Source organism: Corythoichthys intestinalis, chromosome 10, assembly GCF_030265065.1.
Source record: "Corythoichthys intestinalis isolate RoL2023-P3 chromosome 10, ASM3026506v1, whole genome shotgun sequence".
In the NCBI taxonomy this organism is placed as follows: Eukaryota; Metazoa; Chordata; class Actinopteri; order Syngnathiformes; family Syngnathidae; genus Corythoichthys; species Corythoichthys intestinalis.
In genome coordinates, this window is record NC_080404.1 from 7559571 (window position 1) to 7581070 (window position 21500).

General features: G+C 39.3%; 1 protein-coding gene across 4 annotated transcripts in view; it reads left to right on the forward strand.

Moving 5' to 3' along the window:
* Positions 1-21500, forward strand: part of mapk8a (mitogen-activated protein kinase 8a) — a 48865-nt gene that overhangs the window by 5580 nt on the left and 21785 nt on the right. For 3 of the 4 annotated variants that reach the window (XM_057847967.1, XM_057847969.1, XM_057847966.1), the window contains exons 3-4: positions 19391-19557; positions 19696-19825. In XM_057847967.1, coding sequence (XP_057703950.1) covers positions 19391-19557; positions 19696-19825 — 297 coding nt within the window. Of the gene's footprint in view, positions 1-7321; positions 7958-19390; positions 19558-19695; positions 19826-21500 lie in introns of those variants that run through there. The other variant, XM_057847968.1, reaches the window with a different exon arrangement.

Sequence of the window (21500 nt, forward strand, 5' to 3'; positions counted from 1 at the left end):
AATTAAGCTGTGAGAACTGTAGTGAACCCAGGTTTCCCCCCTTCTCCCCAATTTTCATTTTTATTTTGTTTATGTGGTCTTAAAACAGCCAAATGGAGCTTTCAAGTTTTGTTGAGTTTGGCTGTGCATGTGGACAAAAGCAGTAGGGTTTTACAACGGCGTAGGTTTGCATAGGGACAATAGGGACGTAACACCACCAACTTTTCAGGATGCTCATATTGTCCCCACCAACTTTTAAGTAACTTATTTGCAATAAATAATGAGTTCAATTGTAATTTAGATTATCTTACCATATGTTTTAAGGATAGAATTGACCCTACCATTATGAAGTGAATTATTTTCATTATGTGCAGATTCACATTTACCCCTTTTCACATGCTGAATGTGCCGGTCCATTTTTTTCCCCTCAAATGCATGTTTGATTGGCTGATGAAAGGACCCCCACCACCACACACACACGCACACTCACAAAGCCCCGACAGAATTACATTTCGACGACATGCTGCGTCCTCCGCAGAGGAGAGATATTAGAAGTTTTTTTTTCGGCCAGCATAAGCAGCCACCACTGTAAGTAATGTCAAAAAAAATGTCAATATCGTGGAGGTGGGGAATACGCCACTAATTTTTTTGCTACTAAAAGTCGGACCTGCATCAGAGTTAGCATAACATTAAACTGTGTGAACTTGCTAATCTGCAAAACACGAGTAGGAAGCTGCTTAGAGGGGTGTCCTCCTGTATGTGATTTATACTGTTAATGTTAATTAAACTGTGAGAAAAGTAGCGAAATCTGCTGGAAACTATGGAACCAGAAAAATATAAATTATGGTCAAATATTTCAATTTAAATTTACTAATAAAATCCAGACATTTATTCTGGAAGTTTTCCAAATGTTTCTGTAGTAGTTTTTGAAAACAAACGTTTGAAATGAGTGGTGTATCACCTGAACCAATACACATGAAAGTTAGTATAAGTCAATACATATTTATTTTGCATTGATCATTGAGCCTATCAATTAATTAGGTCCATATTCGTGAGAAATGTATCACTGACGCCCGTTCACCCAATCTGTTTGGTCTTATTAATGTCCCGTCCCCAGCAAAAGTGTATATGCAGGTGATGCTGTTATATCATTCCTACCAATGTTGAGACCAAACCTGCGCCCTTGGTGTTTTAACTGAAAGGAGGCACCATTTTTATCTATTTTTGTTATTCCCTGACTAAAAAGGTTTGTCAGTTATATTTCATTTATTTATTTGGGCAGACAATGTTGTGTGGTCTTAGGAAAAATAGACCAAAAAAAAAAATTATTTTTTTCACTCCTGGATAGTTAAAAGATTACAAACAAGTTTGTATTTATTGTGTGTTAAGTGTGTTAATATAATTTATGTTCAAATATTGCAATTTAGATGTGCTATTTGCTACTGTTATGGTAGTTTTCAAAAATCTTTCTTTAGTAGTTTTTGAAAACAAAGGTTTGAATCGAACGGTGCATCTAGTATGAGTCACTACAGATGTATTTTGCATTGACCATTTAGCCTATCAATTAGGTTCAAATTCGTGAGAAAAGTAGCCCTGACCCCAATCTTCAACCAATCTGTTTGGTCTTCTTATTGTCCCATCCCAGGCAAAAAGTGTACATGCTGTCATATCGTCCCTAACAATGTTGAGACCCAACCTACGCCCTTGCATTATAGGGCTCTTGCGTCCCCAGCAGGAGGATGAAGTCGGCAGGGTCATGGTTTCATCTGATTTAGCCCATTGAGGGGGAATTATTCAGAACGAGGAAAATGTGATGAAGAGAGCAGCAAAATGTCATTGTTTCAGTCTCTCTACTCCAATATTTTTACAGGATATTCTTTCTATCAAAGTATTTTTTCGCAATTGCTAAATGAATGTTATGGTCATGACAAATAACAGTCTTGTGTTAAATGGAATATGATATATTAAAAATGCATTTATTCAGTACGACATGGCAAATTTACTCCATAATGGTCAAAACTGTCGACTTATCAAAACTGTCGACTTCTTACACCTCCCAAACTATATTTTATGCCACCAGAGTTAGTCGGCTTTTGTCATTTTCCTGCCCCAGCTCCGGAGAGCGTAAACAAACCAGGCGTGACAGCTAGCCGACATGCTAATCCAAACCAAGTAATGTTTCAAAGTCTTTTTCTCAGCTTTCGACGCGAAAAATCACCCAAAATTACCCAGGGTCATGTCACACGGTGGCGGGGTTGTCGTTTGTCTTCGCCAATCGGCAACCCGCCTGGCGGCGAGCAAGTTACAGCTCGTCGGACTTGTTCCCCTGCTGCGGGCAGGAGAGCCCGTTTGCTGGGGAAGCAGCTGGACAAACCGGCTGACGTCGGAGGAACGCGTAGTTGCCACATGGTCAACACAAATATGACGTAAAAAGTGAGAGAGCAGCGTGCAGTTGTTGTGCAGCTAGCATGGCAGGATGTGTCTGAGGAGAACTTTTCTACATGTCCGCCCTTGATCAAATGTAAGTAAATAGTCCTTTATTTAAAGAAAGTTTGTTGTGTTTACTTTACAGCCATTTTTAACACAACGCTGCAATTTCTGATGGGGTTGAAAATTTGACAGAACACCGGGGACACGAAGGGGGGAATAAGCCGAGTACAGCGCTCTCCCGGCGGGCACGCGAAGGATCGAGGGGGGTGTGCGACAAGCCGCCGGTCGTCGGCTGAGTGGCATTCTCGGTGGACAATCAGTCACAAAATGCAAGCCACCTCTGTATTAAACGTGTGCCATGATCCCAGTACTGTATTTGACATAATACAAAATACGATGTTTACTCACTTCCTTGAAAGTCAAATGGTCCCACAGTAGTAGGGCTTGTATTGGTCAATATCTGAGGTGAATGGGAACCTTTTGAAATCCAAAAAGGCTCACATGCCTCTCCCTGGTGCAGCAACAATTTTCTGCAGCACAATTAGCTGGCGTGATATAAAAAAATAAACAAATTAATCAGCAAACTCAGCTGAATCCGCAGTCCATCTGCATGCTATAAAGCAATGCTGTATTGTGAAATTCTGACCCGGGAAACGTCACATTCGCATTCTTCCTCAATCCAGAAAGTCACTCATTTCATGGCGCGGGATTCAAAAATTGAATATATAAAACGATCGCTTCGACACAAATCCAAGCGGTCCATTTCATTCAGGAGCATAACGTTAGATAACGTTATGAAGAAAACGAACAAATATGGTTACCTATAGAGAGTAGAGACATGAAGGGGCAAAGGGGCAGGTGCTCAAGTGTCAGGAGACATATTTGGCCACCAAATCACTCCGACAATATTCTTCTTAAGAAATGCTGGCTGTGTGCTTGGGGTCATTGTCATGTTGGAAAACTGAACTGTCACAATGGACATAGAGTGATGGTAGCCTAAACTCTTTTAAAATACAACAGTGCTGCTCAGAATTCATGATTGCATTGGTTAAATGAAGCTTCCAGACACCTGCAGCGCCATATAAGGACACTTCTAAAACCATGTTTGACTGTAGATTAACAGCATTGAGGCTATTGGTTCCATAAAGATCGATCTCTCATTGCTCCTGAGAACCTGAGTCCCAGTCGTGTTGTAAGTGATCAGCATGAGTCTTTGCAAATTCCAAGTCTGGCTTTTAATGTGTATTTAAAGTGTTTTATATTATATTTATGCAGTCATATGAAAAAGTATCTGAACCTTTTGGAATTTCTCACATTTCTGCATAAAATCCCCATCAAATGTGATCTGATCTTTGTCAAACTCACACAGATGAAAAAGCTGTCTGCTTGAACTAAAACCACCACCATTTATGGGTTTTAATATTTTAATGAGGACAGTATGCAAACAATAACACAAGGGTGAAAAATAAGTAAGTGAACCATCACATTTAATATTTTGCCCCCACCCCCGCCCTTTTGGCAGCAATAAATTCAACCAGACACTTCCTGTCGCTGCAGATCAGTCTGGCACATCGATCAGGACTAATCTTGGCCCACAAAACTGCTTTAGTTTAGTCAGATTCCTGGATGTCTGGCATGAATTGGTGTCTTTAGGTCATGGCACAGCATCTCAATGGGGTTCAAGTCTGGACTTTGATATGGCCGCTCCAGAACATGTATTTTGTTCTGAAGTTGATTAACTTCTGTGGTTTGGATCATTTTCTTGTTGCAGCATCCATTCTCTTTTTAGCTTCAACTGTCTGACAGACGGCTGCAGGATTTCCTGCAAGACATCCTGATAAACTTATGAATTCATTCTTCCATTTATGATTGCAAGTTGTCCAGGCTCTGAGGTAGCAAAACAGCCCCAAATCATGATGCTCCTTGCACCATGCTTCACGGTGGGGATGAGGTGTTGATGTTGGTGAGCTGTTCCATTTTTCATACACACATGACACTTTGTGTTACTCCCAAACAATTCAACTTTGGTTTCATCAGTCCACAAAATATTTTGCTAAAATTTCTGTGGAGTGTCCAAGTGCCTTCTTGCAAACAATAAACAAACAATGTTATTTTTTTTTTTTTTTTTCCGACCGCAGTGGCTTCCTCGATGGAGTCCTCTAATGAACACCATTCTTGGCCATAGTTTTACATATAGTTGATGTGTGAGATATTGGACTGTGCCAGTGATTTCTGTCAGTCTTTTTAGCAGACACTCTTGGTTTCTTTTTTACCTCTTTGAGTATACTGCGCTGAATTCTTGGTGTCATCTTTGGTGAACGGCACTCCTTATGAGAGAAGCAACAGTACCAAACTCTCTCCATTTGTAGAAAACTTTTCTGATTGGTAACTGATGAACATCCAGACTTTTAGAGATGGTTTTGTATCCTTTCCCAGCTTTATACAAATCAAAAAAAATCCTTGAACCCTAGTCTTCAGACAGCTCTTTGGCCAAGCCATGATGCACATCAGACAATGCTTCTCATCAAGACATTTCTTACCATGTTTGTGTTTTACAGCTGGTGGGGCAGCTTTAAACCACTCATCAGTGATTGGGCACACACCTGACTTAAGATGTTTGGTAAAAATTGCTTTCAATTGCTCTTGAAGTCTCCATAGGCAGAGGGTCCACGTACTTATTTTTTCCCCTTCTGTCATTGTTTGCATGCTATCCTCATTAAAATATGAAAACCTATAAATGTTTGGGTGGTTTTAGTTAAAGCAGACACTGTATTTTCATCTGTGTGATTTTGACAAAGATCAGATCACTTTTGATGGTGATTTTATGCAGAAATGTGAGAAATTCCAAAAGGTTCAGATACTTTATGGAACCAATAGCCTCAATGCTGTTCATCTACATACCGCTGTGGCTGCAAGTGTTACATACCATTCTCTGCCTGATACATTACAATTGTATACAGTGTCAATCAAAACTGGTAATAATTATTTTCAGGGGTGAAAGTGGGCCAGAACGGTCAGGAACGCAGTTCCGGTATAAGATTCAGGGCCAGAATGCAGTTCCGGTATAAGTTTCAGGGTCAGAATGCTGTTCCGGTATAAGATTCAGGGCCGAAATGCTGTTCCGGTATAAGATTCAAGGCCGGAATGCTGTTCCGGTACACGGTGCTTTGATTCCGAAAATTATAATGGCCACTATCAAAACGCTATGTAAAAAAAAAAATAATAATAATGGCCAAGCTGCCACACATGCATTTCATCTCCAAGAACAAAACAATCTACCAACATTAGATTGCATACACAAGTGTTAACAACAAGTATAATAAAGTGCTTGTGTAGCGTAATCCGTTTCCACCAATATTTATTATTTATTCTATTCCACGGACGGCATGGAGGTTTCCCCAGCTGCTGCAGTTATCTGAGTCTGACGATGATGAGTCACGTCAATGTGCGAATGCACACAGCAAAGCAAAACACCTGGACTCATTTATCTGTTCAATTGGCTGACATACACGTGATCAGCAGAGATAGTTAGCTCTGATTAGTTCAAATGTGCATGTTTTCTGGAAAAGCAAAAAAAAAAAAAAAAGTTGTTGAATTGATGCGACAAAAAAGGGCAATGCAACATAAAGTGTATCAAATCTTTAAGAGCAACGAAAGAGTTGAGGAGGCTTATTTATCATATCTAGTTTTATTTGCCTGATGGGGAGGTCCAGAATGTCTTAGCTGTCAATGTGCACTTTGGGCTTGTATTTGTTTATTTATGTTAGGCTACTTATTCATTTCCATATGATTTAAAAAAGGAGGGGATGCGACTTATACTCTGGAGTGACTTATGTGTAAAATTATTAACACATTATTATATAATTTCACATATTATTTGGGTGTTTTGGAGTGACATTGATGATTTGGTAAACTCGTTAGCATGTTCTATATGCTACAGTTGTTTGAATAACTATTAATAGCGATGTTACATTAACATACCGGCCACGTTCGCATTTCATTGTTCATGCATCATGTAACATTAACATACTGTACAGTTATTCAGCAGGTTGTTCTCTATTGTATTTTTATTTTGAATTGCCTTTCAAGATGGCATATCTGTTCTGTGTTGGATTTTATCATGTAAATTTTCCCCAAAAATGCGACTTATACTCCGGTGCGACTTTTATTTTTTTTTTTCATCTTCGTTGGGCATTTTATGACTGGTGCGACTTATACTCAGGTGCGACTTATAGTCCGAAAAAAAAAGGTTTATCTTAAGTAAATGTTTAAATTAACTTCAATTTTAATATACATTCTATGTTCTTAAGTAGTTAGAATTGAGATATGGCATTTAGTATGTGAGGAAATGAGGGGGAGGGGGTTAGGAGATGGAGGTTGGGGTTATTGCTGTTTTTGTTAACTTTTATTTTGCAAATAATTTTTAAAAAATACAATTTTGAATGAAAAACAGTTTTTGTATGTGTTATAGAAATAACTGTGGTAAAACAGTTTTCTTTGCATTTCAGTAGTTTAAGAGGTTTGCCCCCCCCCCCCCACCCCCCTCACAAAAAAATGAAAGAAAAAAATTAATAAGTAAATAAAATTTCTGGCTCCGTGGCAACCTTCAGGTCGGGGAGTTCCAGCAAGAAATTCTACCCACTTTCACCCCTGATTATTTTGTATGGGGAAAATTAGATACTGAATGCAATGCAGTGTTGATATATCTACATTATCTATATTAAGTTTAATGGATGCTGTGGCATGTACAGTATAGTATACAGTGCAAGCCATTGTTACTTGCACTGGATGTACGTGTTATTTATTCATTCAAGTCGTCTAATGTTAAAAAGAAGGGAGCATTGAAAACGGTCAATATTTCAAATGTATTGCATTCATCATTGACCTTGAAGTGTGAGTGTGTGTGGTTCATGTGTTAGTGTGTGAATTTGGAGGGGATGCTGCACAAAAGTGGATGGTCAGCAGTCCTTCCATTTGTACTGTGAAATAATTTGCAACACGTTCAATTTATATGCATAAGGGAAAATCGGCCTGCATTCTCGTAATATTTTAACTCTGAAATGAGTGAGCATTAATTACTGCCCTTTTTAGATTTCATTAAACATAATATATCACAAAATATAACAATGTATAGTTTGATCATGGCAGCCTATGTGCATTCGTTGTTGTATTCAGTGTATGAATTGCGCATGCAGTGAATGCATACATTGTAAAGTGTACAATGTAGGACAGACAGACAGACGGATAGACGGATAGATAGATATGTCGGGCGGAAGGAAGAACTGATGGAGGTGGGTGTGTCTCTGTGGAGCAGTGACGTGTGGATGCGCATGCGCATGGTGTCTCGCCGCTGTTCCCTGGCCTGTCAATAGCAGCAGGCGGATGAAACGTAGGCAAGCAAGTGAATCGGGTGAGGTCATGTGTTTTTAAGGCGCCCAGCGGACTCAATCAGTCTTTACCGGCGGGACAAGCGCACAGCCCGCTGCACCAGAACGTTCGAGCGGCTCGTAGCACCGCGGAGATCCACGTTAGGGCTTCCACGGCCGAGGTAAGATGAGGATCGGAAGCCCCCACTCTCCGGCTTCTGCTCCGTTTTCGGACGTGCTTATTGTTTGGCCGTGGGGGGAGGGTCGTGTGTCATTTTACGTGTTCACTAGCTTTTGTACGACAGGCAGGTCCTTGCCGTTGCTCGTTTTGTATTTCTAAATACTGTATACTGGTGAACGGAGCGTTCGCGCACATGAAGAAACGCCCATTAAACAGGCAGATCCGTCAGTGGCGAGTCTTTACCTCGACTATAATGTCTTCCTGTGCGCGGTGCTGAGTTATTATGTGTGCTCATGCATGGCTCCTGTTCGCCTGCTGCGGTTTGCCTGCAGCCTCCTGCCGGGGGGGGGTCATGTGGCCAAGGTTAACTCGCCATGGAAGTCGCTACCCTTGCCTTGTTAATCCCTGTGATGAAGAAGAGGCCATTCATTTTCTTCATTCATTTTAATGCTGATGATACCTGTACAAGATATATATATATATATATATATATATATATATATATATATATATATATATATATATATATATATATATATATGTATTTTTTAATGATGGATGAAAATTAGATGTCATGCTATTAAAATGTATGTCATGACATAATCCCTTCTTCTATGTGTCCCCAAAATCTGGAAAAAATAATGCCTCCTTTACTGGAAATGTACAACAATGTTTCATTCAATTTGAATATTAACAAATTACATCTGCATTCTTTGTTATTAATTTTTTTATTATTATTAGTTTGTAGCAATAATTCCGCATTGCCATCAGTTGTCTGTGTCAAACTCATTTTTGACATGGTACCCAAAATAGTTTCTCTCAAAGGGCCATTATGACTTAAAAAAAAAAAAACTATAATGTATGCTCACTTCATCATACTATTACTCAAACAATTCTGTTCAGCAGGGCCTGTCTTTGATAACATATCGTTGTTTACAAATTATAATACACAAAGTCCCCGGGTTACGACATATTCGATTTACGCGATTTCGACTTTACGATGCTGGAGTCTCATCCGCCATTTTGTCTCCAGTTGTGTGTTTTTTTTTTTTTAAGGCTATATCTACACTAGGAAGGATAACTTTTTTGCCTTGTAATTTGGACAATATTTTATACCTGTCTGCACGTTGTTTAAGGTGCATTTATAAACGCCACGCTCCTGCAAGTGACGTTTGCGCAAAAAGGAGCAACTTCGTTAGTGACGTTACCTTCTGCTCTTTGTAAATATTGCAATAGTAACATCAATTTTTATTGGGAATTTGGCGTAGATTTTCGGGCTGTTGAACGAATTAATGGAATTATAATGTATTGTTATGTGAAAATCCTGCTCGACATACAACCATTTCGACTTACAAACAAGGTCCTGGAACGACTTATAACTTCGTATGTAGAGGTACCACTGTATTTAGTACATGTTTTGACCTATGGAGGGCGCCATGTTTTAAGTGCGCAATGGACGCTGGTGGTGATGGCATAGATGACCACTGTCACTCGATGAATACTACTAGGTTACTGCAATTCCTTCTACACGGCGAGACGTCCAACACATGCGCTCATCGGTTAAAAGTGGCGAGTACTTACTATTTGTGTTTTTATTGAGTCTTTTATTACCTTTACATTGCCTCAAAATACTTTTTACATGTGTTTCCCTCTCATTCTTTTAAGCATTGTGTTGTAACTTTAAAGCAGATTGTTGATCTGTTGACCACATTAGTCACGTAGCATATTTAAACCACCCTTATTTGAAGTTGCAATCTATAAGTATTTTCCTAAGGCATCTTTAGTATGGTTTGTCTGTATGCATCTAAACAAAACAAGCTTAAAGTACACGGTTGTACTTTAGGTGTCAAATTCACTTCTTGTCGGACATTTCGCCAGTGTAGGACATTTTGGCAGAACACCGGTTTTGTCTATTGATGTCTCATCCTGTCTTTCCTAGTCATTTTGCTTTTGCTGCTCGTTTTGTGAAATATCGACAGTGCTGTCATGCTCACTAATGTTCCTTTTGGGTTCAAATTGAAAGGGCTCAACAGATGACATGTTTATGTCGCTAGAGTCATAGTCTGGAAGCCCAGCAGCGTAACCATTTGACGTCACTGCCCAGCGACGTCAACAACAATAGCGACCTACTAGTTAAAGTAATTTTAAAAATTGAATAATAGAGAAAACATCAAGAGGGGTTTCAATATCAAATTATTTTAACTCATAATAACGTTTATCTTTTAAGAACTACAAGTCTTTCTATCCGTGGATCCTTTTAAGGCCATTGTGCGTTCTAGTGTAGACGTAGCCTTAGTCGCATTAACAGCACCTTATTGTACCTCACTCTTATTTTTTACTTTATTTATATGACGTGTTATGTCCTCACTAAATGTGAATTTGTTCAGCTTTCAAACAGTTGTTTTTTGAAGCTTTTTACTTCCTTCACTTTTGACAATTTGTAAAGCTGTAACACACATACTGTTTGTATACTTATGTTGAAAACCACATGCATTTTAACAAGAAAACACTTGACACAAAACAATTGGTGTTCAAACGTCTGTCTAGTCTGATCAATATGTACTTTTAGTAGATTAAATTAGCCAAATTGTCCTTGCAAAGGTCCGCTAGCTTAAATGCTATGAATGCTAACATAATTACAATTCTCATAGCAAATCGCTCACACATAACTCCATAAACTGTAGCTGTAAACTTAATTACAAATGCTTACACAAACATATACAAGCTGAAACAACTTACAGCCTCATGTGGGCCCAAACCAGAGCCCAGCTGTCGTTTATCCATGTCAGACGAGAGTCTGTTCCTCAGTCATAAGGCAACAGTCCAGCCAGACTCAACGCTGCCACCAGAGGGCAGTGTATCCTCCATCATAAAAAAACAAAAACAAAAAAACAACAACAATACTTTTGGACTTTTTGGATAGTTATTTTGGGGTACTTGGAGGGTTAACTCTGACTCAAGCGTAAATGCTGTTTTCGTAACCAGCGTAGGAACGGAACTCATTTGTAACCCCGGGGCTATCTGTACTGTGGTACATCTAGATACGAATGTCTCTACATACAGAATTTTCAGGTTAAGACATGCGCCGACGGGAAAATATTGCCTCTTGTTACGAAAGAAATTTCAGGATGCGAAAGGCAAAAATGGCTGGTACTCACGGCTGCCAGAGCATACTGAACGTAAAATACTTATAGCTGCTCTGCCATTGGCTGCTGCCTTGCATTCCTGGCATCCAATTGGCTAAGTGGAACCTCTAGTGTATGTGTATCCCAGCGTGCTGTTCGTTCGCCCCTCTTGTTTGAAAGCTTTACATTAGTGTATTAACTTTGATTCTTTACTATATTCTTGTTTTTTTTTTTTTTTTTACATTATACACAACTCAGATTTTATGTTTAGAATGGAATAGAGTAGAATAACCCTTTATTATCATTATACGGTTGTACAATGATATTGTGGCGCATCTCCCTTTACAGTGCAGGACAAGTAAAAAATCTCGAAAGTGGCTTGCAAGAATAAAACTATAAAATCTAAATAAATATAAAATATGTATGAGATAGTCCTATGTTGAGGCAGTGCAAATAATTGAAGTGAAGTAGCAGCAGTTGACAGTGAAGGCATTGAATATTGCAGATTAATGTTAATTAATTAATTAACTTAAATAAGTATTGCACGTAGAATATGTGTGAATAGAAGTTAAGTTGCAGAAGTTGACAGTGAGGCATTGAATATTGTACTTAGTAAGTATTTCACATAGTATATTGCATTTAAATGAATATTGGACATTGGGTGATGTGGTGTTACATATTATTGTGCAATAATCTAATTGTAACATGTATTTGTTACATGTTTTGCGGCCTGGCCATACTACTGTATACGCTACCTCCCACCTAAAGTAAACTGGTATATGCTCCAGCTTACCGGTGAACCTAATACAGATGAACATCACAGAAAACATCGGTAGTTGTTCATACAGCCTACCGAGAGCCGTTTCCAATAGGTTTGTTACATAATTTAGTTACACAAGTGGGGCAAAAGATTAGCATTGGCTCTCATTATGATGCTATGTGGGTTAAGAATAACACTGTAATAATTCAAGTACTGTTGGAATGTATATGTGATCATTTGGAAATGGCTGTACACCCATACTGTGATTGGTGGGTGACTAATCTAGGCATTAGATTTTTGTTGTTGTTTGAAAATCAGATGGCAGGGCAAACGCCGTCGAGTGCACCTGTTATGTTTTGTGTTGAAACCTCCACTGTCGCAGTACAATTTGTCGTTTGAGCAGAAGGTTATCAGTGTAATGATTACAGGAAGATGCTCGTAGCGGGAAGTGTGTCCCAGGAAGCTGCTCTGGCTGGCCCATGCATTTAATATATGTCCCACTACACAGCCATTCACACGGTCCAGACCACTTGGCTGCTGTACTGCTGGATTAATTTTAGCGCAGTTAGACGACATGTAGTTTATGTGCAACCCAAAAGCATTTATGTCAACACAAAACCATGGAAGTTACTAAAGACTGAGTCTTCTGTCTACGTGTACTGTTCTGACTTTCGGTCATTGTGATGGATTGCCTTTATTCCAAACGACGACAATGCCCTCTGTAGTAGTAATAGCACTGGCTTCCGCTCCTCTTCCATTGCTCAAATACTGCAATACTGCATAAATGTTTTTTTGTGTTACGCAAGCATGTCTATTTTCATGTGATGAGTGAGGCGGATGCTCCAGACGTCTTCGTGACGTTGAAAGAACAGACGGAGAGCTGAGTCATTTTTCTCTGGCAATTACATCCCTCATATGGTCTGTGTGTTGGTGAGAGTGGAGGAGCAGAAAGCAAGGTGTGTGTGTTGGGTTGTGTTTTGTAATTTTGACATTTTTGGCGTATGAGTTGTACTTCGATTTTGGATGTTGCAAGTTGCAACTACATCTTTATAGTGCTGCAACGATTAATTGTTTAACTCAAGTAATTTGATTAGTAAAAAAGCTTCAAATCCGATTTTGCTGCTCTAGCATTCGTTTAATTTAGGGCTGTAGCTATCGATTATTTTAGTAGTCGATTAATCTATCAACTATTTAATTCGAATAATCGAGTCAACAGATTGAGATCATTTAATGGATTGCAGAATCCATTTTAGGAGATGTAAAACAAAGGCTTGCTAAGATTGCAATTTTAAAAGAGCATTAAAGTGCATGTGACACGAAAAAGCATGTTTATTTCATAATACACACGGTATTTTATGTTCCTGAATGATATGGACCGCTTGAATGTGTGTGGAAGCGATCGCTATATTTATTTAGTTTTTTTAATCCTGCGCCTTGAAAATTAGTGACTTCCGGCTTCGGTCTTGCATTGAGGAGGAGGGCACTGTGATGTGTACGGTAGAAGACGTCCTCTTCACTATAGACCCTACTCACATGACGTCACAACCACGCCTCCGCGCCATATTGTCCATCTAATCATCGTGTTGACGCATTACCGCTACGTAAATTTTTCCTATTATGGCGTGTTTTTCTGCTCGTTAAAATTAATCATCAAAATGGTGAAGGCGTGTGTGGCGGTTGGTTGCAATAACAGAAGATAGACGGAGAGACTTGAAGTTCTACCGTATTCCGAGAGACCCGGAGAGGAGAGCGAGATGGACTGCTGCAATTCGACGAGAAAACTCTGCTCCAAACAATTACCACGGATTATGTAGTATTCATTTTATATCTGGTAAGATGCATTTAATATATATTTAGAGGGTTTTGGGCTGACAACCACAATTAAGATCATTGCGAGGCTAATCGCCGACAACCTACAGTTTCAAATTCAAGATGCTTATTTCTTCCACCATCATTACATTTTGAATAATATTTAGCTGGTACCAAGTGAAAGAAGCTGGCCTCGTCTACGGATCATCAGTTAAACAGGTGTGTCCAAACCTTTTGCAAAGGGGGCCAGATTTGGTGTGGTAAAAATGCGGGGGGCTACCCTGGCTGATTTACATAGAACAATATATATAAACAAATTTTAGCAAGCCCTTCTGTGTGTCACATTTGCTTTGTTATTTTTTTAATTCATAATTTCAACAGTCTCGTCTTTGTGGCGTTCTCTTTCGACACTCGGGCTCTTGCGAAATACTGCTGCTGTGAAATTAAACTAGCTTCAAGTTGCTATAATTTCTCGCTGCGTATCTTCCCTGTAATGTTGTCGTACATGTCAGCGTGTCTTGTTCGGTAATATCATTATCGCGTCACATCGAACTCTTTGAAAACAGCGACTGTCTCTTTGCAAATGAGGCAGACAGTTGTCGCGTGTTTTATTGAAGAAATAGTCCAATATCCACCTACCCTTGAAGCGTCGGCCATCGCAGTCAACTTTTTTTTTTATTGATTGTCGCCCTTTTAGAAAATTGGAAGTAAAGGGTCACACGGGGTAATGTTGCTTAGAGTGCTGCTCTTAAAGTTTTTCAAACTTTCGTGCGAATAGGCTGATTTTGTGTGGACAAGATAGTTGTAGATATCAGGGTAGCAGATGTCAGGCAGAGAGGGCGAAGACAGCGGGTCGAAAAATATTGATTTAGGCATCAAATATGGATCTGGTGAATGGATAGACTGAAGCTTTTCCACATAACGCCTTTTATGCAACGCATCCAATGAGTTTACAGCATCTGAAAGCACCGGGGCTTCCATAAATTGCACTATAAATTTCCCATTCACCGTGGATGCTTACTGTGGGACCACTGGACTTATGAGGAAGTGAGTAAACATCTTGTTTTGTATTATGTCAAATATTAATACAGTGGTTACAAAGTAAACACTACAAACTTTCTTTAAAGGACTACTTACATTTGATCATTGATAGGCATGTATAAAGGTCTCCTCATGCACATTAGCAGCACGTTAGCTGCACAACAACTGCAGCCGCCCTCCTCCGGGGAACGAACTGTAAATTGCTCCCCGCTGGGTGGTTTGCCGGTCCGCAAAGACAATCGACAACCCAGTCGTCATGTCAATAAATCCAGGCTAGTTATGTGTGATTTTCCGCATCGAAGACTTTGAAAGATCACTCGGTCCGGGTTAGCATGTCGGCTAGCTGTCACACCTTTTGGTTTGTTTACATTCTCTGAAGCTGGGTAAGGGAAATGACATATGTCCGATTTAGGTGTCATAAAATATGGTTCGGGAGGTGCGACAGTAAAGGTGAAGTCGACAGTTTTGACCATTATGGAGTAATTTTGCCATGTCGTCCTAAATAAATGCATTTTTATTATTTCATATTCCATTTAGCACAAGACTGTTATTTGTCATGACCATGTCATTTATCTAGCAATTGGGGAAAATACTTGGATAAAAAAAATATCCTGTAAAAATATTGAAGGAAAGAGACAGAAACAATGACATTTTGCGGCTCTCTTCGTCGCGTTTTCCTCGTTGTGAATAGTTCCCCCTCGACGGGCTGACTGGTCCTTCTCAAGCCATTCATATAGCTATTGGGGAAAAAATACTGGGATAAAAAGAATATCCTGTTAAAATATTGGAGTAGAGAGACTGAAACAATGACATTTTGCAGCTCTCTTCGTCGTGTTTTCCTCGTTCTGAATAATTCCCCCTCAATGGGCTTAATAGTAAAACCGATGAGCCCAGTCTACCGCTGACGTCATCCACCTGTTGGGGACGCTAGAGCCCTATAATGGTAGGCGTGGCTAACCGGCAGATTAAAAGACTAATTTCTCGTCATCTGCGCTTTGCTAAATTGTTGTATATAGTCAAATCGTCTCAAAATATGATTCTAATTCACATAATAATGCCATTTAAGACTTTTTTTGTCCTGTCGTATGCTCTTTAAATGCAATTACAAAATGAAATTCCTGACTGTTTCTTCAAACTATGCAGAATTGCACTTTCGTTTAAAAGCAAATAAAATACCGGAGCTTAAAATAAAATAAATGAGGATCTAAGTACAACAAAAGAACAATTGGCTAACTGGAATAGCAAAAGTCTGCTAGCTTTTATGCTAAAAAATGCAAACTTTTTTCGTTGTTGTTCAAACACATAATCCCCCTCCAAAAATGGCTAAATATAATAATAATAATAATAATAATAATAACAATACACTTTAGTTCTAGAGCGCTTTAGCCACACAAAGACGCTTTACAAGAAAGATGGAGTCACAATACCGTATTGGCCCGAATATAAGACGGCCCTGATTATAAGACGACCCCCCCTTTTTCAAGACTCAAGTTTGAAAAAAGACTTCTTGAACAACAAATTATTTTTATTTAGAAAATAATTACAGTACATCCGAAACAAATGATTATAACAATATATTTGAGAGAAAAAGCATGTTATTTTGCCTCATTCAAATCAATATATCTGAACATTTAAAGATGTAAACTAAAGTGCAATCACATTCCTAAATAAATGGCTTCTGGTTTTTGAAATGTAAATAAAACAATCTATTGTGATAAAACAACAAAATTGCAGAAACTGCATTAACCATCAAAGTGAAGTCTACCTGTAACTGTAGTCTTGAAAAAATCTGAATAAGGAAAAACATTGCAATAAAAATAATGCAAATTGGTTAAACTTGAGAGTAGCTGAGATCTGTCATGACAGAACATCGCTTCAATGATATCTGGCGCCATCTAGCGCCGTGAATGGGGAGAGTAGCTGAGATCTGTCATGACAGAACATCGCTTCAATGATATGTGGCGCCATCTAGCGTCGTAAATGGATATAATGTCTACACCGCGAATATAAGACGACCCCCTCTTTTTCAGTGTTATTTCAATGCAAAAAACACTGTCTTATATTCGGGCCAATACGGTAATAACAAAACAATCATTAAAATTAGAATAAAAACAGGATAATTTTTTTTTTTTTTTAATGTGTATGGATAGAACAGAGCGAAGTAACATGGTGGGTAAGAAAGCGTAAACAGGTGTGTTTTGAGTCTGGACTTGAAAAGTGGAAGGGTAGATATATTGCGGAGATCGAAGGGTAGGGAGTTCCAGAGCAGGGGGACACAGTGACTAAAAGCTCTGGAACCGAAGGTGGAGGGACAGACACGGGAGAGGGAAAGGTGGAGGACAGGGGAAGAGCGAAGTGAATGGGGAGGACTGTTAATACAGAGGAGATTGCAAAGGTAGGGAGGGGCCAGGCCATGGAGTGCTTTGAAGGTAATTACAAGGATCTTGTAGTTGATTCTTTCTTCGACTGGGAGCCAGTGGAGTTGACGGAGGATGGGGGTGATGTGGTGTGTGGTGAGGGTCCGAGTGATGAGGCGTGCGAGTTTTGGAGGAGCTGCAGTTATTGGAGGGACTCATTTGAGAGACCGAAGAGCATATAGTTACAATAATCAAGCTGTAAGGTGATTAGACTACAGACCAGAGTGGAAGCAGTATGGCGGATGAGAGATGGGAAGAGATGAGTAATATTGCAAAGATGGAAGCAGGCTGATCTGGTGATGCTGTTGATATGGGAACGGAAGGAGAGCGTACTGTCGAGGATAACACCCAGACTCTTAACCTGAGTAGAAGGAGACCTCAGTACATTGTTGATGGTAATAGAGAAGTTGTTGTCATGAGAGAGCATGGCGGTGGTTCCTATGAGGAAGACTTCTGATTTTGAGCTATTTAGGAGGAGGAGGTTAGAGGAGAACCAAGAGTTAATGTCTTCTAAACAGAGGGTGAGGGTGGAAGGGAAGAGGTTGGTTTTGAGGAAATGTTTGAGGAAAGCAGTTTTGAGAGATGAGGGAACTGTATCGGAAATGAGTGAAGAGTGGATGATATTGGTGATGAGGGGGACAATTGAGGGAAGACAGGTTTTGATGAGGGCAGTGGGAAGAGGATCAAGATGACAGGTAGTGGGTTTGGATTTGGCAATGATACCACAGATAGCCTGGAATGAAGGAAGAGTAAATGTAGAGAGGGGTTGATGAGAGGAACAAGGGAAGGGAATAAGGTCAGTCCCAAAAACTGCAGCTCCTCTGTGAATGTCAGCAATTTCTGTGGACAAAAATGTCAGCATTGCGTCACAAAAATTAGCGGCGAGCATGAAACGAGGGAGTGAATCATATACTGTACCTATGAACTATGTTACGAATGCATAAAAAAATATATTTGCTCAAAAAAAAAAACTGGATTCAGCCATGTTAAATTATTCATGTCATATTCACTGTTGCCACGAGAGGGCAGTGTATCCAGCCAAATTAATAAAACTAAATGCAAACACTTTCAAAACAAACCATTACAAAATCACTCAAATAAACAAATACTCAAAGCAGCAAAAATTGATACAAAGCATTTTTCTAATCGAATTACTCATCTTTGCCTCACTCGTTTAATAAGAGTGATGTTGTAATGGTTTGTTTTGAAAGTGTTGCATTTAGTTTTATTGATTTCGGTGGATACACTGCCCTCTAGTGGCAAAAGTGAATATGCCATAACTCGTCTAACATGGCTTGAATCCAGCTGCTCTCTGTTAAGACCAACATCAGGTATATTTTTGTTTGAGCTAATGTGTTTGTTTATGCATTCGTTATTTTTTGGGGGAGTATATTTAAAAGTTTTTTATGGTATTATGTCTTTGAACAATTTGTTAAGAACCTTGGGGTAAAAAAAAAAAAAAAAAGTTAGAATTTTATAGCATTTAAGCTAGCTGACTACTGCTATGCAAGTTAACCAATTTGTCTTTTGTTGAACTTAGAGCCTCATTCATTTTTTTAATGTATTTTGAGGCTGATCTCAGGTATTTTGATTTATTTTAAATGCATTTATTGCTCTTGTGAAATGAAAGCACAATTCTGCATCGTTTGAAGAAATACTCGGGGATTTTATTTTGTATTCACATTTAATGCCCATTTGAAAGTGTAATCTTAGCAAGCCAAAATAAACATTATTGCTCGCATAAACACTCTTTTATTTGTTTGACATATCCTAAAATTTATTCTGCAACGCATTATATGCTCATAATCCGATTACTTCGATCTAATTGATGGATTAATCAATGATCTAAATAGTTCACAGCTGCAGCCCTACATCTTTATAAACAAAAGCAAGCTGAGTGAAATACTTAATTAATAGTTAATAGTGTTAGAAGGAGAAAAAGGAATAAAGTAGAAACGTATATATACTGTCGACGTGTTCCACAATGAAACATCTAGTTTAAAATTTTGCCAGTTAGCTGAGTTTTGTTCTACAAGAGGCGCTGAGCTCAGTTGCGGGAGTGACGTTTGGTGTGATGTAGTTGACCTCACAGCGCTTTGCCCCCTGGCCGTCACTACTGATGATATCAAGACTTCCATTTTACTGTGTTTGCTGACCAGCTGAGGCATAAATGCTGCGCTTGGCTCTTGTTTGGAATTCTGCAAGGTTTGCTTCAAAGCTGCTTCCTTTGCTACAATGACCATAATTTCTCTCTTTTATTTCTTTGTATGTGGTGCTCACAGAGGACATTTTTGGATGCCCAGAGAGCAGTGATCGAACATTTCGCCATGAATAAAAACAAGAAAGAGAAGGAGTTCTACAGCCTCGACGTGGGAGACTCGACGTTCACGGTGTTAAAGCGATACCAGAACTTAAGACCTATTGGGTCAGGAGCACAGGGAATTGTGTGGTGAGTCCAGAACATGCACACATCTATTTTATGGTTGCCAGACAACATCATTTTAGTAAAATGTCCCTTAATTGATTCAAGAATTTTCTCTTCGAAATCTTGCTAGCATTGACTTCACTTTTTCTGTGTGTTCTTAAGCTCTGCTTACGATCAAGTCCTTGAGCGAAACGTGGCTATCAAGAAGTTGAGCCGACCCTTCCAGAACCAGACGCATGCTAAGAGGGCATTCAGAGAGCTCGTACTCATGAAATGTGTTAATCACAAAAATGTAAGAATGCAAATGCCCTTACGATGTGCCCTCCTGCCACCACATAGTGCTTATGGGAAAAATCTGCAAATTTAGAGCCAACTTGATCTTCCTTTTTGCTTTATAACAGTGGTCTCCAAACTATTGCACATAGGGCCGCAGTGGGTGCAGGATTTCACTCCAACAAACCAAAACCACACCTTTTCACCAATCTGTTGTTTTATAAGTGTAATCAGGTGATTGCAGTCAGGTGCGGCTTGTTTTAGTAGAAACCACGTTGATGAAAGGTCTGTGCTTGATCGGTATGAACAAAAACCAGGACCCACAGCGGCCCTCGAGGACCGGTTTGGAGACCCCTGCTATGTAACCGTAGACTTGTGCAAAACTTGACATTCTTCTTTGAAAGAGTGATTAGAACAGATACTTCTTAACTCGTTTGCTCCCAAAAACGTATTAATACGTTCTATTTCTAATCGCTTCAGAGTCCCAAAAACGTATTTATTAAGTCTTTTGCGTTTTTTTTTTTTTTTTTTTTTTTGACAAGAGGCATCTATAGGTTCCGATCTATCTAAAATATAAAGCTCAAAAGCCATTTTAAAGCAATAAAACTGCCCACTGGAGGTCAGTAACGCATTTGGTAAGAACTCATCTCGGGCTTAGAAGGAAGTGAAGAAAAATAGTCAGGAAATGGAAGTTGGAGGGATCTTGTGAAGCGTGAGAATTTGAGAAAAATGGAGAACGATCAGGAAAAAAAGGCAAACGACACTGGAGGAGTGTTTTAAAAAGAAAACGAAACCATTGTCAAAGAAGGATTCAAAAAAATCTATCTTGATGAGACAGACGGTGACGTCCACAACAGCATCAGGTTCCACACGTGTTCTGCGGAGCTCATGTTGTGTTACTCCTTAGCCGAGGTTGAAACCAACGATGAAGACGATGAAAAAAGTGAGACCGATCTTGATCCGGACTCTGATCAGATTAGCCACGGGAGCAGCCGAGAGCCTTCCTCGTTGTTATGTACGCAAATATTTCAACAGTTCAATAGTTTAATTATATGTAAATAAATTGTTACCGTATTTTTCGGACTACAAGTCGCACCTGAGTATAAGTCGCACCAGCCATAAAATGCCCAACGAAGAGGAAAAAAAACAAATATAAGTCGCACCAGAGTATAAGTCGCATTTTTGGGGGAAATTTATAAAATCCAACACATAGAACAGATATGTCATCCTGAAAGGCAATTTAATATAAAAATACAATAGAGAACAACATGCTGAATAAATGTGCAGTGTACAGTGCACAGTGCATGAACAACGAAAAGCGAATATACTGTCCTCACCAGGACGCTACAGCTCGGTCCTGACTATACAGCAAACTCCCAAATGACGATGCTGGACGTTCGTATAATTTACTGAATCAATTTGGTCCTCAATACCATACAGGTTCGTAAATAAATGATAATTAGGTGCTATTACTGCAATGACATAAACGGTTAGCATGCGTTCGCTAGCATTAGCACATTGTTCAAACAACCACACAACTGGCTCTTAAGTGTCCGATCGCGGGTGGAAAGCACACAAAAACAACAGAAAAGATGATACACACAGGCGTTGCCTCTGTAGAGATATTTTAAAAGCATAAACAATGAACGTAGGTTCGCAGCCGTGTTTCTCTCTTGCTAACTCGCCCACTCACT